This window comes from Strix uralensis, chromosome 23 (genome assembly GCF_047716275.1).
Source record: "Strix uralensis isolate ZFMK-TIS-50842 chromosome 23, bStrUra1, whole genome shotgun sequence".
NCBI classification, from domain to species: domain Eukaryota; kingdom Metazoa; phylum Chordata; class Aves; order Strigiformes; family Strigidae; genus Strix; species Strix uralensis.
Genome location: NC_133994.1, coordinates 3,126,988 through 3,152,577, shown reverse-complemented (window position 1 = coordinate 3,152,577; position 25,590 = coordinate 3,126,988). Strand labels below are relative to the sequence as shown.

General features: G+C 42.3%; 1 protein-coding gene across 7 annotated transcripts in view; it reads right to left on the bottom strand.

Annotated features, from left to right (window-relative positions):
• DVL1 (dishevelled segment polarity protein 1) overlaps positions 1-25,590 on the bottom strand; it is a 104,960-nt gene that overhangs the window by 49,673 nt on the left and 29,697 nt on the right. For all 7 annotated transcript variants that reach the window (XR_012632041.1, XR_012632042.1, XM_074892843.1 and 4 more), the window contains exons 2-3: positions 16,568-16,637; positions 587-708 (exon numbers count right to left, since the gene is read on the bottom strand). Coding sequence is in view for 5 of the 7 variants with exons in the window: in XM_074892843.1 (XP_074748944.1) it covers positions 587-708; positions 16,568-16,637 (192 nt within the window). In the remaining 2 variants the exon portion in view is untranslated. The remainder of the gene's footprint in view (positions 1-586; positions 709-16,567; positions 16,638-25,590) is intronic.

Below are 25,590 nucleotides of genomic sequence, written 5' to 3'. Positions count from 1 at the left end.
TTCTCCAAGCATAGACTAAGATCACAGCTAGAACGAGGTCCTGCTTTAAATCCTCCTTGTGGAAATTCAGCAGGCCTCCCTGAAAATGAAGGTATTCTAAGGATATACATTGGCTGTGCACACGTAGCAGGAAATAACAAGGCTACCATTAAATCAGATGACTCCCCATCTGGCTATACGCAGTTCAAGCTGCTGGCCTCTCCCCGCACATGGAGGAGGCATTTTTCCTTATGGAAAATTTTGCTCTTGATATCAGTGTTCTGCTGGCTCTGAATTATACATAACACAGTAATAAAAAGTTGTCATCCGTACACTATGAAAAGTATTTTGGGCTCACTTGCTACTTAACTCTTCCACAGTGAGTTTTAAAATGAGATATATAGGATATATGTTTCATTCTAACAATGACAGGTGTTTTTTCTTCCCATTCCCCTTTTAATTCCTCTGTTCTAATAAGTATATTATTTTTCTAACAATAACAATAAATAGCTCGTTGGCAGCAGCAGGGAGAAATGTGGGGAAGAAACAGACAGGAATTGCATTTTTTGGTTTAAAATAAAAAAAAAAAAAGACAACTTGCTCTTACTGGAATGATGGAGGCCGGGAGTCTCCAATGCCGCCTGTTCTCTCAATGGGTGGCGGAAGGTCTGTGTGGCTCTCGGTGCACTGGGAGCCTGTGTCAGAGTGGGAGCTTTCAGCCAGGACCAGCTGTCAACAGAAAGAAGAGAATTACATACACTTGTACAGGTTTCTCCACTCCAACATAAGGTGTTCAGCCACTGCTTTGCTAAATATTCTGTGAGATCTAAGAGAAACTAGAGGAAAGGAAGTGCTTAGTGTCCAGTTGCATGGATCCCTGCCAAACTTCCACAAAATCAGGTTATGTTCAATCTCAACATGAGAACATCATCAGCTGGAATATACACAAAATTCTTGTAAGTGCCACAGAATTTTTCTCAGCTCTGAACAAACAAGCACACCAGGCAGGGAGTGCACTTTTTCTTGCAACTTGTCATTACAGCATTTCTCTGAGTTGCCTAAGCATGCAAGTTGTCAGCATTCCTTGCAAAATGCACACACACTGTAAGGCTACACTCTCAGTCTGGTTTTGCCATGACAAAAATAAAAAGCAAAAGCTGAAATTTGACAGATTGACAGCCCAAACGTGGTATAACTTCTTATACAAAGACCTTCAAAACCCCTGAAAATTCACAGTCTGTCTGGACCAATCACCAAATCTGAGTTGCCACCATCCCTATTAGGAGTCTGAATTAAAACTAAAATCCACTAAATCTCAACAGCCATATACTTTAGGAGGAGAACCAGATTCCTGATATTCACCATAGTTGTGTCTCTTGTATCCACTTTGCCTCTTAATGTTCCCTTAATGCAGAGATGCAGATAGGAAACATCATTTTCCAATCATGCCATGAACACCAGGATATGCAGTGTGCACTCTTCTGTAATTCATAACGACCTGAAAACTTTTATAAAACTACACTGTTTCAACTATCACCTTCAAAACTTCTCTCCTCCAAAATTAGTCTGGAGAAGAGGAGGCTGAGGGGAGACCTCATCGCCCTCTACAACTCCCTGAAAGGAGGGTGCAGAGAGGGGGGATGAGTCTCTTGAGCCAAGGAACAAGCGCCAGGACAAGAGGGAATGGCCTCAAGCTGCGCCAGGGCAGGGTCAGACTGGCTCTTAGGAAGTATTTCTTTGCAGAAGGGGTTGTTGGGCGTTGGAATGGGCTGCCCAGGGCAGGGGGGGAGTCCCCATCCCTGGAGGGGTTGAAGAGTCGGGTTGACCCAGCGCTGAGGGATCTGGTGGAGTTGGGAACGGTCAGGGTGAGGTTCATGGTTGGACTGGAGGAGCTTCAAGGGCTTTTCCAATGGAGATGATTCTGGGATTCTGTGACACCGACATTTACATTCCTGGAAGCTGAAGGTGCCTGGCAACCTGTCAACCAGGGTAGAAGGAAGGGCTGCAGAGCACCTAACACAGCACTCCCATGGAAATAGGTAACTGAAGATACGCTGCAACAATCAATCTTCTCATTACAAACACCAAGCATTATACACAGCCTGCTGTGTTTGGGAATTATTATATATTCCAGTCCCGTTACAAGGCAGGGTGTAAATGCTGGCGTGTATTATTTCTATTTCCTATCAACATCCTCAATCATTAATAGGAATGCTCCTGGATAATGGATCACAGGCGTGGTCATGGCACACAGGAGGCTTACGATACTCAATCTTACTTCCAATAAATTCAGGACAGAAAGACTATCTCCGTTCAGTATGCCTAGTGTGACATTTTTAACCAGCAGGTAAACAGACAAGAGAAAGAAGAATGAGTCTCTCTGCCTGTCCCCACACTCCTGGTTTGTAGCTCATTGTAATACACTGCTTGACAGAGGATCTTACATTTAACTAAGATCTGATTCTATCCACTTATCTACCAGGCTAGTATCTACTTTCCTGTATTTTTTTTAAAAATTAATAAAAAAAAAAAAGACAGAGATGCTTTGTGTTAAAGGATCCTTTTGTACATCTAAGTGAAACCGGTTTTCCACATTGATTTTTTTTTTTTTAAATCTTATTAGTGCTGGAAAAAGTTCCTGGCTGAAGTGCACACCCAGAAACGAGACAGATCATGTCCCTTCTCTAACAATGATTCAATAAATCTTTTATAACAAAATCAGCATTTGTGCCTCAGTTTCCTAACCCAGAAAGGCAGGATACTAGCGATTTTGCACAACTGAGATTAAAATAATTAATATGCCTAAATGCAACTGAAATCCTAGGGTAGAACCACCATACACTGGGTAAAGCACCACCGTAGAAAAACAAACAATGGGCACTGATCCAAGATTCCTTTTAATTTATCTCTGCAAACAGAACATGGTGATTCCCAACTAGCAGTTCCAGTTCTAATTCAACTTCACCTGATAGATTATGTGGTTATTTTTTACTAAAAAGCATAACGGTGCAGAAAGAGATTCCAGTCCTCTCCTATTCAAAGCAGGAAGGCAGATGACCAACATGAGAGGTTTTGCCCAAAACAAAACCAGAATGCCACCAACTGAAAGACTTGGTTAGTATTTTAATGTCTGCACAAAAATTAGTCTCCCATTAAGCTGGGCATCCTACCCAGACAAAGCCCACCAAGGACTGCCTGTGCTTCAGACAGACAAGATCAAGAAAAAGGCAGGGAGGCAGCACTGCCAATACCACCGTATTGAGAACAACTCGAGGCAAAATGAAGCAACTTGCTCAGCCTCACACAGAAAGGTCTATAGCAACCTCGAAAGCTAATTCAGACTTCGAACATCCTCATCTAGTTCCATACTTTCCTTACTATATTTGTAATGTTTTTGTAAGAATGGGGGAAAAAAAAACCCACCCAATCAGAAAAGAAGCTAAAAACAATCTATATATTTCATCAGTCCACTGACCACACACAGCACTTTCTGGCCACTACCAACAGAAGTTAGACTTGAACTAGTGACCTAGAGGTGAAAAGGTTTATATCCTATTACCAGTCCCCTGAGCCATCTAATCACTTTGCTGAGTCTCTTTAAACAATGTGATTATAAAGTCTTTAATTAAATAAATGCTCAAATAACGATATAGATTATTTCACTAAGAGGCAACAAGATCTCAGCTTCCCTCCATTTTTAGCTGTGGAAGAACTAGCCCTGTGTAAGAGATTCCAACTATAACTGGTTAATTTATCAAGGACTAACTCTACTATAATCATCAGATAGATGCTAGCTGTTAAAGAAGGGGATGGAGAAGGAGAGGCAACAGGATAGGAGGGGACTGCATTCAGGATGCAGTGTATTACTCCTAGGAGCATATACCATAAATAGGAGAAGGCAAAGACACACAGACTGTCAAAAAGGAACTGCCTGAAGACAAAACAGTTCTGCAGCACCACACGGAGTCAGCTGCATTATTCAAACTCTTATCACCAAAGCAAGAGCAACAGAGGAAACACTGAAGGGAAAAATAACACGAGCTTTCCTAATAACTTGATAATTAAGGTTTCTTTCTTTCAGGTGGGGAAGTTAGCAGGAGATGTTTAGAAAGCATGTTGGCATTATGGAGATGCAAGAATGTCTCTGAGCCTGGCTCATCGCCTGAGGAACCTCTGTGCAAGTGCCTTCACTAACAAAATCAAACCAAGGGATAAAAAGGAGGAAAAAGAAAAGAACCCAAAACCTGGGTGTAGGCAAGATCTATACATCCCCTCACCCTTCGCATTCTAAACTGTATCAAACTATGCAAATAAGCACCTTGTCTGAATTATTTGAAAGCAGGAAAACATGTTCCTTCTTCAAGCCTTTCTGCTGACGGCAACACCTGTCTCAAAGATGATCTTGATGCGAAAAGAGACGTGAGCCAACAAGACAAATCCTTTCCATATTTCAGGATATTTGCTCTTTAGCATTTCCCTGCTCCTGGAGGAAGAAGTCTTGGCAACGCAGAACCCATTATGAAGGCAAACCCACTGTACAGATCATCTCGGGAGAGCTGCTGAGCAGAAGCAAAATCCACTGCAGCAAAGCAACGCTGTGAGTATTGCCCCTGGGCTGTGATTTCCTGAAGGATAAAGCACTGGGTACCGGCTTCTTATTGACCTTCAGTGGGATTAGAGTCACAAACAGCCTCAGACTATGCCATTACCATTATAAAGGGAAGAGGGCTGCAGAAATTACCCATACTAATCTTTCAGCTGCATTCAGGAAATACAGCACTTTAAACCTGAATCAGTTCACTACTCAATACAGTGAACTCCAGATATATTAAGAAAAGATATTAGCAGTATCTCCTGTTTCCAAGTAGCTTCTTAATCCTAGATAAAGATCTTTCAGATTTCAAGTAGTAAATCGTAAGTACAACAGTCGTGATACCACAGTGGCTGGTGCAGAACTTCTCATGTTTACCTTCCCAAACCAAGACCCACGCTGCACTGGCTGTACTGTTAGTTGTAGCCTGGCCTGGGCATTTCCACACAAAGTACACTTTCTGTCATTTAGACACGTCCTTCAGGGTGAAATTTTGCCACTGAGGAATAATAAATAAACAAACAAACAAATAAATATATACCAAGAGTGCAACAGTTTAAACAGGTTGCCTTAATATGATCTTACTCTTATGATAACCAGGACCTGGGAGCTTCTGCACGAGGATCTCACTTCAGGGATTTAAGCAAGAGAGCTTGAAGCAATTCCGTTGTTAAAACAAGACACAGACTGTCCAGATCTATGTCTGGTTACAAGTGCAGCACTCACCCTTCATCAAAGCTTTCACTCGTGACGTACAGATCTCTGTGTTCAAGAGCACTAGAATATAAATAGATCGCTGTAGACCGAATTAACAAAAACACCACAAAAGAGCATTCAAAAAACATTTGTTGTGCTAGAAAAGAAAATCTGCAGTAGAAGATGGCACATGCAGCAAGATGACTGCACCGTCTAGCTGATTTTTCCCAAATGTCAAAAGGATCAGAAAGGCAGTGTAACACCTCACACAATGGAATACTGCACTCAGCTGGAGCTTCACAGTGAGTTAGCAGCCCCACCTTTTTCCAGGAACCTCGTAAAATGCCTTCAATTTGATGAGGGTTTGCCGGTGACTGCAGAAGAGGCAGAATTCTGTGGAGGTGTACATTTGTTGACAGAATTCACATGTCACTGCCCTGGCTACACATGTGGGCATAGAGAATTGCTGCTCCCTGCTCTGCCGTGCTAGCTAGGAGCTCCTCATTCCTTCCAACAGCGAGTAACACTCTGTAAGTCATTAACTATCCTATCAGCTTTAAGATAAATTGTGTCCTTTCCTTTGACAACCTACGGTAGGAATAAAACACTCCAAGATTATATCACTTTGAATGGGGATGATAATGCAGTATTGGACTGGTGCATTACAGACTCCTCACTGTGTTTCTGCGAGAAAAGTAGTGTTAACCCCAGCTCCCTGGCCACAAGCCAGCCCTGATAATTACATTTCACCCACCAAGCTTCCCCTGCCGTTTTGACTGGCAGTAGCATTAATCCATTTCTTTACTTGCACTGTGTTGGCAGCGTGCGCTGTTCAAGAGCATGCCTGTGGGCTGTGAAACAGCTGTTGGGTGCCACCCCAAAGGACTGTGAAACATGGATGTCTTCTGTGTGGTGCACATGGAGAAGTTAATAAAGAAGTGTGGAATTAATTGCAACTTGATTCAGTTCATTCCATCGCCCTGAATGCTGTTTGTTTTTTCAACTGAGGTCCTACCATCACGCTCACTACTAAATCTTTCCCAGAAGTGGAGAAAGGATATCAACCCTGGTACGTTAGAAAAGACTCTTACGTTCTTCTGATACCCCCAGTGATTCCCACACAGCCGCGTCCCGTTCACGACAGTACAAACACCCCCGTGCTGCGCAAGTCCGCTGCTCGACGCTGCAGTAACAAAACACGCAGCCTATTCATGCTGACAAAAAGTGCATGTTTCCTTCTGTGCTGAAGGAGGTTACCCAGCATCGCTAGACATCCGCCCAGAAACAGTCCTCTTGGAACTCATTTGAAGAAATAAGCGTTCGCTTCACTGTTTGTGTCGACACTGCTCACTTCAGCAGCCAGGCTTCCAAGCTGAAGCCCTAGGACAGGCACAAAAGCAAACCACCCCAGTCCATTCTGCATGTTGTAAGCAAATTCAAGTGATGGAAGAGCAATTAATAGGATGATAGCTGGGCTCTCAAACACAAGCAAAACTTAAGCTCCCCAGTCGGAGCCAACAGTGACACCAGGCCAGGGAACGTTTTACAGTGGCAGGAGAGCCTTGTTTTCTTCCCGTTATTGCTACTGATTCAGCAAGTCCTTGGATCAATTGCTTCACCTCTCTGTAGCTCAATTTGCCTTTTTCTCCTCTACACCACATTTGCTTATGCTTTTCACTTAATTACGGCAAGCACTGCCTTCGATAGCGCTCAGCACTCTGCAGACATCTTACACTCACACAGGTGCTAGGCCAGCTCAAGGAAGCGGTCTGTTCAACAGTATGGCTGAAGGCACCAGACAACAGGAACCAGTTTGGGAAGTGGAAAGAGCAAACACTGGTAAACTCTGCTCTCATATTCTCCTCTGGCTAAATATTTATTAGTCTATCGGCATGAAAACTACAATATTTAAATTCTCACTGTTACTGAGAGCTCTTGGTATTTCTCTCAGCTCAGGGAGAGGTGAGGGACTGCTAACAGTAACTGAAGAAATACCCCAAAAGAGCCATTTGTATTTTAGACAGCAACTTCAGAACAGCCACATTCATCTACAAGTTGAAAGTAATTATTACCTGTAAAGTCACAGACATCTCAAATCCCAAGTCAAAGCTTCAGAGACATGGCCCATTATCCACAGGAAGGCTGCTCCCACAGGACCAATTGCACAAAAGGACTTACTGATGAGGCTCTTTATTCCACCAGGAATTCTGTCAAAGGCAACAGTGCTAGAAGGCCTGTAAAAGCCTATCAGGAACATGATGTTTATTTTAGTAATGAGAAATTGTCTATGCTGGGTAGATTAGGCTTCCCCCCTTTTTCCTGCTGAAAACTACAGTACATTTGTTTGGAGTCTGCTCCAATCATGGACCATAGATACTCAAAGAATACAGGATCAAGCTTATATAGCCTGGAAATCAGAACCTGTAATAGGCTAAAAGGAACAACTTTAAGAAACCTGTGGCTGCCAGGTAAAGGGTGACCTTTTTCAGTGTTCAGAGACAGAAAGATGCAGACTGGGTTTCAAAATAAAATTGTCAGTTCTATCAGTGATTTTATCATCTGCCACCTTCTATCATTTAGAGAAGGAATTGTATCTTCATGAAATACAACATCTCACATTACTCCCAGATTCTGTTAAGCATCTCAAGTGTTTGTTTATGGTGCAGTATAGCAGGCTGGCTGTGAAACAAATTCAGTTTCACTGAGACATTTTGCAGCAAATTCTCTTTAAACACAGGATTACCTGCCTCTTGAAGAACATGTGGAGTAAGAACAGGAGAAAAAAAAAAAAAAAAAAAAAATCCTATTTCTATGTCTCACCCTTGCAGATTTTTTCAGCAGGTTAGTGACTTTTTCTGACACATTCCTCACTTCAGCTAAAAACAGGTACCTGTGTACATCAGAGCAATGCAGAGATCTGGGTTGTGTCCCCATGCTTCTGCAAATGATAGCAGGTACTTCTGCCACATGACTAAGGAAGTAAGATTTCCTTACAGGCCTTTCCTCCACCTGGTGCTGATGACAGTCAGAAATACGACAGCATCTTTCAATTCAAACTTGGATTAAATCTGAGAATTGTTGTGCATATCAGACCAGAACCACTCAACATTACTTTAGCAAAGATAAGACCATAAGGTCCCAGAGCTTTGAAACTTCCTCATTCAGCACATTATTTCATTTTTTCTTCAAGTCCTCCATCTTTCATACTAACTTGTTTGCTTCTTCCCCATCTCTTTCTCATAGAGACCCTAGCACTCCAGCACCAGCAGGAAAAAAGGGGGAAGAAACAGGTCCTGAAATCAGTTCATTTTATACATAAGAAATCAACAAGAAGCTGCTTGTGTGGATTTTCATTCACTGCCTCAGCCCTGTGCCGAAAGGCAACAATGCACTTTGCTGAAGATCATTTAACAGTCCTGAAGCTCCTGCCTTGCCTTGTATGGTAGAAGACTAAACTGTTCTACCCAACAATTTTAATTGCAATTGCAAATGCAGTTTCTAAAACGCTTATGTACAAACAGGACAAGTATTATCTGTTGGCACCCAGATAATAGAGAAGAAAGAAAAAAAAAAAAAAAGAGAAAGGCTCACACAAGGCTATGACATCACTGCCAGCCAATAGGAAATAGTGCACATTCCCTGCAGCCAGTCAGGGAATTGTTCCCAGATGTTGCAAACCCTTCCTAAAAAACACAGATAACAGCCAACCGACTTTGTGCAAACTGCTGGCAGAGGCCACTCGCTGGCTCCAATCTGGCAGCAACCACAAGCCAATTCTTTCCATATTCCCGGCTGCCACTGGGAGGCTGTCCCTGGACCGTGCAAAGAGAATAGAAGAACATTTTAAGCTTTTGCAAAAAGCCTCAAGGTAACATATTCTCTTCCCTACAAGCTATTTTTTCAAATTGCCCAGTAAGGAGCTGGACCTGAAAAAACAAAAATGCATTAATAACTTCACTCAGGTAAGCAGTCCCAAAGAACTCAAAACAAATTATCCGGAGAAAAATTGTACCCTGTGTTTTGTGTGTGTGTGTGTTAGCAGAACAGGTACACATATCTTCTGTTTCTTGCAGAAGATGTGTTTGTGTAAATGCATTTACAGTAATAACTACTAGATTAAGAACTCTGCCATACAATTAATGCTAGTCTCTATGTTGTTGAAAAACCTAAAGGTCGACCACTGAAAAGGAATCTAGTAAGTAGTAGCCCTCTATCCCAAATTATTTAGTCCTTAAAGAAAAGACACAAAACACCCCCCAAACCCACCCTGAAATCAAAAGGACAAGATCTAAGATGCGGAAGAGAAAAACAAGCAGGACACAGAAGGGATGGGGAGGAGGTTTAAATAGATAATTAGGAGCAGTGATTCTAATTCAGTATTAATCTAGCTGTACATTGAGTTTCCAGGGCAGCAAAAGTAAGTAAAAACTAAAGACTTGCAGGTCCTCCCTTGAACGTTTTCCCTGACAGAAATCAGTCCTGCACATGACACCAAGATCAAAGTTCCTACCTATGACAAATAGAAGGATTCAAATGTTATTAAAAAAGATGAAAATCTCAAATTTCTAAATGTCAGTCATCTTGTAAACTTCAAAGTAGCCACTGTATCAGTCAAGAGGGGAGTTGTGGGGGAAGAGACAGCTAAGCTATATCGTGGGCACTTCATGTTCCAACTTTAAATGTCGTCTCAGTATGAAATACACACATAGACACTGCAGCAATTGATAGCCAGGACGACAATTATCACAGATGGTTTTGTGAAAGAATCCCAAGCTGTCTGCTACCAGCTGATGCACATCTTATAGCGCGGGAGACAAAGAAAGCTCAGGCCCATCACGTTAAAAACTAGGTAAGGAAATAGCCCTGCCCAAAGTACAGTTTTTCCAAAAGGTAAAAACCAACTTTGCTAGCCCTGAAAGATATGTATGCAATTATCTGTTAAATTCCAGTGAACAGGATATTAAAGGGTTCGAAACTGTGAACAATTAACTTACAGTAAGATTTACATAAAACTCCTCCAGTAATTAGCAGCAAATAGAGGCAGATAAGCACAGCAATTTTATGGCTGTTAGTGTGGAAAAAGTAATTTGCAATTCGTAATGCGGGTCAGACACAGATGTTTCAGCTGATTGTTCAGCAGAGTGAACAGAAGCCCTTGTCAACATCATCTGCAAAAGATGCACTATATGATCTCTGAGAAGAGAGCTATAAACTGAATCCAGACTAGTGGCATATGCATATACATTTGGAAACAAGCTGATGGGTGGGAAGGGAGGAAAGGGTCCAAGTCTTTTGAAGCAATGCATCTACCCATACTACCTGCACCAGCCTGTGCTCACTGTCTCCACCCCAGCTGGAATAAATGGGTTTATAATGCATTATGTCATTTGCTGCTGAGCAGCGGAGCCCGTGAAGAGCCTACGCTGGTAGAGCACTCACAAAAGGCTCTACAGTACTAATTCTCTGAAACAATTAATTTAAGCCACGCATCAAAATTTTGCTTTTAGATCTTTGCAACAGCACCATTCTCACTATTAGAGACTTGGCTACTGACTCAGACCTGATCAGACACAACTGATTCTTGTGTGTTAAGTTCCTGGGTTGGCATTAAGAAGAAAAGTTATTTCACTTTTTATCATTGAACTAATGTTATTTCACCTAAGGACGAAAGGCAACTTGAGCTCATCCTTCTCCTAAAGAAAAGACATAAGAAATGAAGGAAGGATTGTGTTCTGACTTGGGAAAATCAAATTTGTCTTTATATTGTCTTTTAAAGGTGGATGAGAAACTGCCTTAGTCTTACTGTTAAAGAGGATGATGCAAGTGTCAGAAAAGCTACAGAAAAAGCCGTGAATCCATTCACAGAATAGCTGACATTGCAATGGACCTCTGGAGATTGTCTAGTGCACCTGCCCTGCTCAAAGTAAGGTCAGCTAGAGCAAGTTGCTAAGGACCTTATTCAGCCAGATTTTAGGTATCTCCAAGACTGCACATCTCTGGGCAAGCTGTGGTTTACCAGCCTCAGAGTAAAAAAAAGGGTTATTTATGTTTGAATGGAAATTCCTTTATTTCAGTTTGTACCTATTGTCTCTTGTCCTGTCACTAGTGCTGTTGAGAAGAGACGGGCTCCGTCTTCTTTACTCCCCCCACGAGGTATTGATACACATTGACAAGATCTTCCCAAGTCTTCTCTTCTTGAGGTTAAACAGTCCCAGCTCTGCCAGCTTCTCCTTGCCCCTAAACCATCACCAAGGCCCTTTGCCAGACTTGCTCCAGGGTGTCCAGGTCTCCCTTGTTCTGGGGAGCCCAGAACTAGACGCTGCACTTCAGCCGTGTCCTCGCTGGTGCTGACTCGAGGGGAAGGATCACCTCTGTCAAACTGCTGGCAATGCCCTTCCTGACAGCCCAGGATGCTGCCCACCTTCTTTCCTGCAAAGGCCCATGGCTGGCTCACAGTCAACAGGAAGATATTAAGATTAAGTAATTAGACTATGAAATATCTGCTGCAGAAGACTTTCTACATGAAGGGGAAGAAAAAACCCACATAAAAAACTTCTGTGTCTCAGTTCCCACCTATAATGTGGAAAAAGAAAATACAAAAAAAATACAAGATTGAGGTGTCTGGATCAGCAGCCGTGTCTCCCACCACACACGTGTATGTACAGTGCACGGCACAAGGAGAAAGATGGGAGCAGAGACACTGGTCTTGGTTGCAGCCTACAAGCAAAACCGTACTGTAAAAAACAGGAATGGGTGGGAAGATTTGAAACTAGGTACAAATCCTTGCAGCAAGGATTCTGTATCCTTCTACATTTGGAAAGCAGCCAGCAACCTATACTGGAACAGGAATCACAATAAATTGAATTCATTCTGAAAATGCATTTCAGAAATTGTAACACTTCTCTGAAATTAAAATGTAACAGTCACAGAATTAAAATATAACATTTAACTCTAATGTGTGTACATGTATGCATTCTTGTTCTGATCTTACTGTTGTTTATATTCTCCTGTTTTTCAGCTGGCAAACAGAAAAGGCATATATTTTCATATTTCATATTATTTAAAAAGCTGGGAAAAGAATTCAGGTCTCAACCTGAGATCAAATGCCCTTGGGTTTTTGGTTGGGAGAGGGAAGAAGGAAGAGGTTAAAGAATTGAGATGTAAAGGGGAATGAAATAATCCACATCCTTATTCATGTGGAATATTTTGGGGTTGGGGGTTTGTTTTTGCTTAAACTCCAAGAACGCTGGCCCTTGGTGAAACAACCTGAGTCATATTTTGCTGCACAGAAGAGCCTGAATAGTGAACACACATTCAGAATGAATCATCGGTGTATTGAATCACCAGTGCAAAAGATACATTCTTTAACTAGACTACACAGATAAAAACAAACACTACCACGCTCCTGAATGCATTGGGAAGAAGAGACCCCATTGAGGGATGCAGAAGGCAACTGGAATATCCGCCTGTTGTCTGAGTTAATATTTATCAGTTCAGCAGCATGGGAGAAAGGGGAAGAAACAGGGAGGGAGTGACACTGAGGAGCAAATCCAGTGTAAATGTTACATACTGAGGAGAAGGAAATAGGTTCTCGGGATTAATTTGCTCTCCTGATAAGAGCTACTATTCATTTCTACCCCTTTGCTTTCAAAACAGCGCTGCTCTCATGTTATGGCAACAAAAATGAAGTTTTCATAGCCTTTTTTTATCTGAAGCTTTCGGGATGCTCTCTTCAGCTTGTTAATTACACACGAAATCCCTTTTTATACAATCTATTCCCATACTGTCAGAACACCATGCTATAGCTCACAGTAATCCTTGGACTGAAGACAAAAAGAGCACCACCAACATTCACAGCTCAAGCGTATCCTGAAAGTAGCACATTCAGCAGCATTCAGCCCTTCAGCCATCTCCAGCCCTTCAAAGAAAAAAGGACCTCGTACCACACCAGTGGCCATTGGCACGTATGTTCAGCCATGACTTGGAGAAGGTAACACCATCCTACATCCAGTTCCTGCACAAGAATGGATGTAGGACAATAGCCTCATTAAGAAAAAATCTTGTGCTGTCCCCCACAGCACTCTAGGTGGACCATCAGCTCTCAAAGACCATGGCTGTTTGTTTCTTTGTTTAAACATTAATTTTATTCTCTAATGCCAGCGATTTTATTCTAGAGAATGAAGACTTCTTCTGACAACCAATTTACTCCTCCACGGAGCACAGCACACGGGGATCTTTGCGAAGGCAAGTAGGCAGATCCCTGTTGTGTTCATTTCTTTCCCTTGAGCGCTGCCCAGCAGTGCAGGTTTATATCAGCACAACTTTGCTTTGAAACACTCATTGATTTTCAAACCAAGGCATTTAGCTGCCTAACACCCGCTGCAGGGTGGAAATACATGGCTAAGTTCTACAAAAAGCTTTGCAAGTCACACTGGTTATTGCTCAGCTATTGCTGCCGAGTCAAAAGGTTGGAGCACAAAGGCCAAAAACAAGGTATGGAGGTCCTACCATAAAAAAAGTAGCTTTTCCTTCAGAATGCATTTCCCAGTGACAAAACAGCTAACTTTTACAAGAGTACAGACTGAAGGGAGAACTGAAGGGAGAATCCCAATTCTTAAGGCCTCACTTTAATACAAAATCGAATAAGCACTTAATATTCTGTACACATTTGGGTGTGTAGGAGGACTAAGCTTCTAATGCATGAGCTTAACCTATGTGCTTTGCTTCCTAATACTAAGAACCTGTTGGGACTAAACAGCTGCCAGAGTCTGAGTGTCTTAAAATTAAAAGCAATCAATAGAGCAGAAAGAAGTGGCAATATTGTATGATACAGCTGAGCATAATGCATCTGCCAGTCCTTGCCCTCACATGAGCAACATTTTCAGCTGCTTAGAACCCAACAGGGGCTGTATTTCATAAACCACAAGGCACCATTACTTAAGAATGATCTCCCAATCAAACTGATGTTAAAAAGATACATTACACTTTCCTTCCACAATAATAGAATGCACACATGCAGATACTGGATTTCATTTCGAGACCATCTAAGGAACCCAAAGGTGCACAAGTCCATGGGACCTGATGCGATGCATCCGCAGGACCTGAGGGAACTGGTGGATGAAGGGACTAAGCCACTATCCATCATATTTGACAAGTTGTGGCAGTCTAGTGAAGTTCCCACTGACTGGAAAAGGGGAAACATACCCCCATTTCTAAAAAGAGAAAAAAGGAAGACCCGGGGAACTACAGTCTCACCTCTGTGCCCAGCAAGATCATGGAGCAGATACTGGATCCATGGCAGGGGGTTGGAACTAGATGATCTTTAAAGTCCCTTCCAGCACAAACCACTGGAAGTACACACACTCTACAAGAAGCCAGACTTAGAAACTTTAAGCTACCCAGCACGATTATATGCAAGGCCCAGACAGATTTCCTTATTCTGTATAACTTCAGTGACTGGGATTGAAATATTTTAGGGATAATGGTTGTAGATGTGTGAGCAAAACTCCCAAGATCAGCATAGAACTGGAGAAATAGATGGAGACGTGTCAGTTCATTCCAGCTGAGAATCCCAAGTAGCCTCAGTTGTCCTGTGCAGTTGGAAAAAACTCTTGTAAACCTAATTACTACTAGTTTCTTGCTTACCTTCATCCTACCAGAAATAGGAAGATTGCACACATGTATCCAAACATACATCCACTGCTGAAAGACTGGGCAATGTTTCTAGTTACTTCAGCAGAGTTCTCACACCACGGCACTATGATTTCTAATCTTACTTGCATTACTTGTTGAAACCAAGCCCTTAACAAAACATTTCTGACTCGAGTCAAACTTGAGCTTTGGGGAAACTATTTGTCTTCTATTGTGTTTGTGATATCCAAGACGGTAAGGTCAGCTTGAAAGAGGATATTAAAATCATAGACTATGTCCCAAATGCTTTTTTGGTGTTAAGATCTAAAATGCTACTGCCTTCTTTTCTGCCTAAAGGTGCACAAGCACTTTAATCAACCTTGACAATGGTAAACCTCTTATGCCCAGGTGGAGAAATATGTTCATGAAATGGCCAAACATCAAATTTATCTGTGCGTTTAGCTGTGCCCCAAACATAATCTGAAGGTGGGAATTACTGTATTTCACACAGTAACCTTGGGGAGCAACAGAATTTATTACATCTCCATTAAGTAGATCATAACATGGCTGAAGAACTAGGGGTGTGGAGAAGCAACCAACTAGTAAAGCAACAGCACAGATTGTATGCTGCTGTTCAGCACCCAGCTCAGCACGGAGTGCAGGTCACCCGTTCATTAAATGGCAAGCAACCCGAAGGGCTGTGTAACACTTCAGATATAGTAATTAATAACTACAGTTAGGTGACAAAGAAATATCATGGCATACTGGAGAAATTCACACATTTAAAACAGACAAGAGAAAGAATAAGGGAGATGTGATCTGCTGAGCAGCACAGTAACTGGGATGAACAGCTGGATCAGTGACTTCCTCTATAACCGGACAAATTACTTACAGCCCAAATTCCTCTGCCCTGCTTATTTTTCCAAGGCTATAAATTTCTGTGTCTTTTTACTGAATGCATGTATAATGGTTAGCTTAGAGATTTAAACCTCATTTAAACCTTCTAGGCACTACCACAATGCTGATACATGGAAATTAAAATAACATCACCAAAGTCCCCTAGAATATCACGTTTTGCTGGTTTTGAATGAGTTGTTTTGGCTATTCAGTGACAGTATTAAAACTCAATGATTTGGCAGAACTCTGACTATTAACTGTGCAACACAGACCAAAGCGTGCTTCCACTCTCCTACTGCCAGCAAGCTGGCTGCTATATTGTTGTGGGGCAAATTTTTACATTTTTTTTTTAAACAAGGATTGGAGCTTGGCTCTTATTGGTTTCAACAAAAGGTAAGCAAGCAAATGCTTTTAGAAGTCTAACCTTGTTTTGGGAGGTTTTACAGCAGTATTTCAGAGCCCTCCATCAGATTCAGTAATCATTAGGAGGTAAGGAAGAGAACAGTGGGAAAGAAGATACAACACAACATGTTACTACATTAAAGATTTCATGTTTAAACCACCTTTTCAGCCCTGCACACCTTTGTGGATGTCACTCACATTTTTAAAATAGATTACTTAATAGCAGGATGTTACAGATATAATGAAAAACTAAGCCTTTGCTTCCATGTAATTTGAGTTCACGACAAAAGCCAGGATCCATGTACTAACTACCCTGCTACTGTGCCCACAGTATCGAACACCACATGCATACAGACACACGAGCCAACATACCCAGGACACCACTCTTCCATTGAAGCAAGGGAGCTTTGCATTGTCGTCTGAGATCTCCTCCTTTACCACCCTGGAAGAAAAAAAAAAAACAACAAACAATAGGAAGAAAATCAAGAGTTTGAAATTACATCAGATTAGAAGGGACAGTGGTTTTCTTAAATGGTCCAGGAAAAATACAGATTTTTACTAAAATGTTGGTATCAGCAAGTCTTCTATGTTTAAAGAATATGTGACTATTAGAACAAAGGAAGCAAGTAAAAATAAAGGATAGAATAGTACCTCTCCAGACAACCAAGCCAAATTGGTAGGCACAATCTCACCTACAATTTTTTACATCTCATCACAATTTTTAAAGATTTGATGGTGATTAAAATCCCACTGCATCAGAGATCACAGATCACAAGCTGAGGCCACTCTGTCAGCAAACGACGGACTATTACCTCAATTTCCTAGACCGGATTTGGAGCCGAAACACAGCACCTTCCCCCCAGGTACTGAAGGAGTTGTGGTCGAGCTTCACATTGAACCCTCATCTCCTGTACATCACACAAGCATCTCAACCTTCTTCGTTAACTCAAGCTCTCTTCCTACTCTTGCTAACTACACACGGGACTTGCTCCCTATTTCACACTGGTTAGCAAGGCCGAGGCCTGGCCCCGGTCAGGGGAAGAGCTGACATGGTCACACACAGAGGTGCAGCCGTGGCTTTGCACTCCCTCCCCTAACCATCCCTTTCTAAACACATGCCATGCCAATACAGCGTTCAGCTGGGAGCCATTCTGAAGGCTTCCTGATAAAAAGCTTAATCCAGAACCCCAACCCTTATAATTAAGGAGAATAAAATCAGCAATTTGTTTTACTAGCATAAGGGTTTTCATAAGGTTTTGACTTCTGAAGACACTTACTGTGACTCAGTATCTCAGAATCATTATTTGTTTCAACAGTTTAAGATTGCTCGTAGCCAAATATAAACAACACAACTACTGAGAAAACGGAAATGATCCTATTTCATTAGACTTAATTCCAAGCTTCCAATTCAGCAGCAACTGAAGTTACTTCAGATGGTTTTGTTCTTCTAACTAGCACAGTAACCAACGTGGCCCCCATTTAACCACCTCATATACATTAAATTAGCCAGTCAGAACCACATACATATATATTTACAGCTACAAAAAGATATTCTGAGTTCTTCAAACAATTCAGTGCTCACTAGCAAGATCTTTATCAGGTCTGCTGAAGGCAAAGCGAGCCTCCAGTTCTCCTGTAACGCCTGGACTAAGCAGTCTGCACAGCTGAACAAACTCTAGGCGGCCTCTCTAAATCCCATCCAGGATCTGCAAACAATGGTGCTGTTGGACTACACCAGAGCCACTTCCTTTGGATTCATCCAGATGAAAAGAGCAGGTTCAAACCCAACTAGTGGTTCAGTACTACTGGGAGCAATTAGCTACTGCCTTGAAGCACTCTTTGCAACAAGCCCCCAGTGAGCCAGCTTCTAACTCTACAAACCAATTACAAATGTCATCTTTCAGCAGGGCACTTTAAACCATACTTTTTAGGACTGCTGCTTTAAGCTGGAAAGTTCCAATTTAAAGCAGCAAAGATTAAGAAAACCCTGCGTTTCCATTAGCTTCCTTAAACCTCCCTCATTTATACAAGGCCGTGATCTCTCAGAAAGTGTTTTTTGTCTTTTGAGAAGAAGTAAACATTGCTGGTGGCTTCTGAAGAGGCTGTCAATGAGAAATTTTAAAAGAATCACCATTTCAGAAATCAGCCTGAGTGGTGCTTCATTTTCAACATGTGCTTTATTACTTAGTTTAAAATCAGAACCACTGAACTCTGCTAATTGTGAAACCCTGACTATAGGATTTGGTAAAACAGCTGGGCTGCTTCGCTGTTACAGTTCAGCAGTTCCAGTGCAAGATGACGCAGTTCTGGATCAGTGCTGTGATGGATTCTCTCTTGTTGATGATGATCCACAGGACAGGACAGAAATGGTCCCTGTTATCTATCACAACACGTTGGTCTGGTTCTCTCTAGTGAGGAGGGCAGTTAGCTCCCCGGTTGGTTTCTCCAATTAAGGGTAAGAATGACACCACTCTTCAATCAGGAGCGCACAGAATCACCATTATGCAGACTCTCCTCTCATCCCCTCGCTCCCCCAATAGGACATGAATGACTTCTGCCTAGAAAGCAGACCTTAAGGACAAGCTTCCTTTCAAGCCTTTTTTTTTTTTTTTTTTTGAATCTGCAAATTGCAGCAAACTCTAAACCCAGCATCTGGCAGAAGCAAGGCAGCCCCAGGCCCAGCAGCACAGAGAATCCCACACTATATATACCACACACCTTGTACAGCAACTACTGGAACCTGAGGCCCTGTGCAAACATCTCTTCAAATGCTACTGCTGCCTTTCTTGTAGCAAGATTCTTGTGGATTCTTCTAGTCCTACAAGCAAGGAGTCAAACAGGGCTGAAATGCAAGCACTCAAGTACAGGACCTGTCAAATTCCCGTTTCAGGCAGCCTCATGTACAGAAATACTCCCACACAACACAGCCAGCTTGCAGGACATTTCAATCCATCTTAGTCTCTTATTTCAAGAGAGGAGTCCAGGACAGAGTTTACCTTAATTCACTTAATCCTCAGTACTCCATTTATCAGAGTTACAGGAATAGCATCAACGTTGATATGCCCATGGCTTCCTTTAAATGCAGAGCTCCCCTCTTCTGTTTCTGTCTAGATCCAAATGAACTAAAGCTGTGTGACAGCCAAGACCAGCAGAGTGCTTCTGCTAAGTCCTAGGAGTCACTTGTCCAAGAAAGGGCTGGTTTCAAGATTCTGAAGAGTTAAGGGTATTCACAAAGGTGGCTGCCCAGGTCACGGAGAATTGCCTGGGTTTTTTGTTGGGTTTTGGGTCTGTTTTTTTAATATACAGCTTGAAGGAACTGAGCTCACTAGTAGAAAGACACTCAACTGCAAAAACACCAGGTTTGCTCTTAAACGTAAGGATTTACTACTGCATACTGATGTGAATACTCAAGACACTATGTTTGTTACCTAACGGCTCCAGCCAAAATTGGGAACCTTTTGAACAAGGCACTGTATGAACACACAGGAAAGCTCTTCAGAGCGGGGACTGTCTAAACACGGGCAGAGGAGAGATACGGTGGTATGTTCATACCAAGTCAAACAGCTAGATCTGTAGCAGAAGTAGATTTCAGGCCTCAAATCCCTACACAGGAGAACAGGAACAATTTGGTTTTGATGGTCTTTAAGCTTTAAAAAAAACCAACCTGAAGTCTAAGTCAAACTCAATAAAAATTTGTGGTTCCACAACCACATTTTCCTTTATTTATGTTTTTGTCTTTCTTGTTGCTGTGTAAAAAAAAAACCACAATAGCCACAAAGCAACTGACTATGCATGAAACAGTGTCATATTATGAGGGGAAAAAACTGGTTAGGAAGGAGAAGAGAGGAGAGCAAACGGACAAAGAGTTTCTTTCTATCTTACTTTTGGAAAATGAGGAATAAATAACACCACCGCTAATACCTGCATTTGCACATTTTAACCCATTTTTTAAAGAAGGGATGAACATTCTCGTCTTTCTCCACATTTATTTGCACTGTTAATGGCTAGCAGTACAATATCAGGCAGTCTTCACCCCTTTCCTATTATTGGAGAAACATTTTAAAATATTCATTTAACTCCTAATGCGTCTGTCCTCCCCTCACCTTTTGGCAACAGGAAACAGATCATATGATTTCATTATTGGTTTTAGTCATTTATACCCAGACTCTGAAGAGACAATTAAGAATAAACTCCATTGAAATCAACAGATACTCAGTGCTTTAAAAAGCTTTGACAATTCAATGAAGCTCTCAGACCTGTAATTCTGGAGCTGCAAACTCTGTGTGCAGTCAGAGGATTTGCATGGATCTCCAGGCCCAGTGGACTGACTTGAATCCAGACATTATCTTTTGTGTTTCAGAGAGTCCTGGAGAGAACATTCACTTAGCAAAGATCCAATTACAGAATCAGCAAATAAAGGTGCTGCAATAATTTTATCTTGACAGCTGCATGTTTTAAATGACATTATCTTCGCTCCCATAAGGAAATGCCACTTACTGCATCCCAGAAATCATATGCAGAACTCCTGCACCAAGCTCTAAGATTTAGGTAAAAGTCAAGCACTAAAAACATACTGATTGTGGGGTTCTCTCCAGAGAAAAGGCTTGGGGGTCTTTCTAAAACTGACACATACAATGACAGTCAAGACATCCCTGCAATACCGCACAGACTGGTTCAGTTGTCCTCGTGATGGAAAATGAGCACACTGGAGTCACCACTTACAAAACAACGCACTTGATCACAGCATTAGCCTTCTGCTGCAGCTAAAGGGAACAACTTCCAGATCTGTTGCAACTTGAACTACTAAATATAGCCTTGAGCTATGAGGCAAGAGAATGACAGACTGTAATTCCCAGCTTGCTTTGGGTAGCAATCAGCAGTGCCAAGAACATCAAAGACAGCAGCAGCCACTAATTTCAAATATCACTGTTTTACAAATCATTATTTGTAGTAAAGAGGCAGTTCCTTTCAGTTCTCAGGAAGGAGAAGCAATGGCGAGAAGGCAAGAAAGGCATATGAATGGTTGCAGCCATATGCTTCAGTCTGAGGACAACTTTGTATTCAAGAAGATGTCTTTCGCTCTACAAGAACTTTGAAGCAAGGGCAGCGGCAGACCCACGCCACTGTCTGCTTTTGGAACACACACGGTTCCTCAGGAACTAATATACACAGCAGCTTAAGACCAGGGTGGATAAGGCCCTAAGCAATGGGTTCACAACCTAGACCCAAGCCAAGCTAGCGTGGCAAGGAGGAAGAGGTGATGCATTTGATTTGCCAGAGACCTACTGAGGTGACAAAAAGTCTATTGGTATTGGATGTGGTCCACTGTGGAGATACAACACCAGTGCTCTCAAACACGATTGTTAACGGACTTACTGTTTGGTAATAAGACAAAGACCATCTGATACCAAGAAACACATCCCCTGCTCTCACAGAGTTAAAGTTTCCCTTCAGAAGAGGGGATATTTGTTTCCTCGGTCACATCCTGCCTCCTGGCAACACTGTGCCTCTGTAATTGCTGGCAAGGTCGGAACACATGCAGTCTCTACTCCAGCACACACAATCTTCCGCTTAACCTAGGTTATGAGCCGCTCTGGGTCAGAGAGAAGAGAGCAAATAAACACCTACCCACAAAGCCATTTACAGAGCTACCACTTAATGAACACCAAATGGTAACAGAAGGAACCAGTCATTTCCAGGTAAGCCGGGTCGCAATACCTCCCAGCAGCAGGCCTGCCCCGCACTGCCTTGCTGTGTTCCAGCTGCACTCGATTCTCCTTCGCAAAGGGGAGGGAGGGGAGACTGCCAGCACACCAATAATTTAGCTAGAGATTTTTCTTCAGTGTTCAGAGACTTGTAACATTTTCCTCTCCACCATACTCCAGATAAATTCTGATGCACAAGATATTATATCCCTTATTTCATCCTTCAAATGCATCTACCAGGTAAAAGGAAGATAAAAGAACACAGGGGAACAACTCACTCAAGGTCACATCAGTGACAGATCATGAAAAAGACCCCACACTCCTGGATACCCCCAAGCACCGGCTCTATATCGTCAGCAAGCTCCCCACTATCAAATCTCACACCAATAGTCTTCACTTAGAAAGAGTATGTGCAAAAAAGGGCGGGGATGTGCAGGGAAGGGGAGGAGGGAATAGTTCTCAGAAGCTCACATCCTCTGCTTTATTTGACTTAGAGGAGATTTATGAACTAATTACTAAATGAAACAATCACTGCTGGTAACAGCCCCTCCTTCCTCTCACTTCCTGGAATTGTGTCTGGCTCCTCTGACTTTGCTGCCACCCTACTCTGCACAAATAGGTATTAGTGCATTTACCAAAACCAGTCTTGTTCACCCTCTCACACCTCACCTGTTCCTATGACAGGTTTGCACTCCTGGTTACCCTCCCAGGATCCTGACTCCTTGTTTTCCTCCCAAGAGGATTTTAGCCCGAAGCCCAAGGGTTGTTTAGGCTTACCCTCACTCTCATCCCTCTGCCAGGCTGTTTGCTGCCTCACAATATATGCTGACTCCATATTAAGAATACCAAGTGAACCCCACAAACCTCTAATGACTTTCTGATTCATAAGCGTTTAGGCAATTGGTTATTAAACACTGGGTTTGATAGTGTTGCGTACACTTGCATTTTGATTGCATCATGCACGCCCGTGAGAGACTTAATCTCCAGAATTAGCTAGGTGATCTTTTCTTTCTACTCAGAAAAATGAGTTTAACAAGGAAATTCTCCTTTGCATCATTCACCAGTTGCAGGCCCAATCCTCCAAGGCCACATACATGGGAAACACAGGGTTGAGGCAGCAGTGTGGCCCCTACAGGTTCATTCTAGGTTAATGTGTACAATGCCACAAAGTGCACAACCTAATATACTTTAGCACCAGATTAATCCCATCTTGTCACTGTGATCATAATCAAGTCTTTTCTTAACTCTTTCTTATTGTCTTTTATCGATGGGAGAAGGGGGAGAGAAGCTTCATTCATTACTTTTTATAACTTGCTTGGAGGTCCTTGAGAGAAGGCAAATTAAGCCATTTGTTCTCTACATATCTTCAATGGCTCTGTCACCACAAAGGCAGGTAAGAGATTATTGAGGTGTTGGTTTTGATTCACAGAACCATGTAGGTTGGAAGTGAAATCCAGGGGTCATCTAGTCCAACCTCCTGCTCACAGCAGGTTTCGATTGCTCAGGGCCATGTCCAGTCAATTTTTGAGTATCTCCAAGGATGGAGGTTCCACGACTTCTTTCAGCAACTTGATTCTACTTATGAAGCAGCAGCTTTCCAAAAAGCTGTTTAAATTAGTAAAACCATAAATAACCATAAATTCACATCTGCAATGAAACAATACCAAGGGCAGCTATTCGTAAGATTCTACTAACTGCTTTGGCGGATTCTAAGCTCACCCAAAAGCAACTTTTGCTTTGGAAGCTCCCAGCTTCTAATGTGGTTTGATGGATATTTGCACACTGGACTTGCAGTCAGAACTACAGCAGTAGTGTTACACGGCACTGACGCTAGCTAGCTGCTTCACAGAAACTCTCTGACTTCACTAGCCATAAAAAAGTATTTTTAAAGCTCTTCAAGAAGAAGCCCTTTCTGAAGAAGATCCAGACTTGTCAAGCTACTCTCTGCATCCTGCCTGGCAAGATCAGGCCAACCTTCCATGCAGAAATTAAACATCTCTGAAGATCAGACTGTTTACTACAATGCAAAAGCAAATGACAGAGGACAGCCATTTTTATTTATTTTACTTAGGTTTTCCTAAAGACATGCAGTTCCTTTAAGGACAGTTTAAACTGCAGAATGCACATAGCAAACCCAGCAGCAAACAGCTGACATGCACAGAAAAAAAAAAAAAACCTCTCACCCTTCTGATCACATGACAAACTGCAACTACTCAACTGGAATCCAAGGCTGCAGCTCTAAAAATAGTCTCTCTGAAGCTGATTAACATTTCAGTTCGAATCTTTAATGCAGAATTAAAACTTTAGGCCTTTTGTAGCTGAGGTTGCAACACAAAGAGCCCTTAGCCAGCCTTCCAACTCAGAGAAATGAATCAAAATAAAGCCACCCACTGAATTTGCAGGTGAGGCTTGGCTAGGATATAATGTTTATTCTGGAAATAAGAAAGAGGGGAGGAGAAATCTTTCTGCCAAGCAGATAAACACCATAATGCAGTGCAGCATAGAAGGGCTCTGCTCAACACAAAAGATCCGCAGCCTTCTGCGATGCACGAAAGCCTTAGATCTTGTCTGCACCCCACTGAGCTAGCGAGCAGGAATCGGTGTTACAGCGTTCTGAGGCAAACCTACGGTGCTTCTCTATGGAAAGCTCATGCCAATCACTCCTCAAAATACCACAAAGCCAGAGTGGAACCAGCGTTCTCCTTTTTAGGTTGTTATTCATAAACAACGCTGGCAATGCTTTGCCTTTCCATATATGCACTTCTGTACGCCAACTCCCACATAAACTTGTCAAAAATGAATATGAACATGCTACCCACAATTAAGATATAAATGACACACCCGACTGTGGAACAAACCCCTCTTCAAACAAAGATATCTAGCTTCAATGCACGCGAGAGCTCTCCTAACAGCTCTGCACGACCGGCAGAGGCTCAGCTTCACAAGTTCCACATCCCTAAAGCCGTTACTAAAGCCAGCTCTTGTGACGGCGCTCCCCAGCTTGAGGTTATCTTCCTGTCCTTCCACCACACACACTATCTCCTTCTTATAGGTCCTATAGGAATTGTAGCAAGAAACTGTGTGCAATGGGTGTTAGGGAAGTCACCTCTTCTGCACAGGTGACAAATGCATTAAGAAACACTCTCTTCATTTATGTAATTAGCTGCCACTCTCTGTCTCACATTACTCTTAACACTTTTAAAAATCTAAACACACAGTCTTAGTGATTCTGTCTGCAATTAACAATTAATGCATTCATATATTTATACACCGGTTATCGTCTGCCACATCTGATCTTCACCACCACACTAAACACTTTTGCCCACATAACGGCCTCTTCCCTGTTTTCCCCACTCCACCTTTATTCCTGGAGGCACACGCAGTAGCGTGCCATGCCAGCCCTCTAGAACAGTGCGGATAATTTATCACCTTTCAGGAAAACTATTGGAAAAGTTAGGTCCTACTCCAGATACTGACCTAAGCTTAAGCACATGACTGAAGTAAGAACTACTGTATTTCCTAGGAGAGAATAGGCCTCAATCTGCCCTTCGTTTCAAACATAAAGCTTCACTTTTTACAGCAATGAGTTGGGACTCCAGGACAACCAAACTTGTTTAGGCTCCACTCTGGCACCAACCCACTGTATGACCTTGAGGAGGTCATTTGGCTTATTACACTCCCTCTTACCAC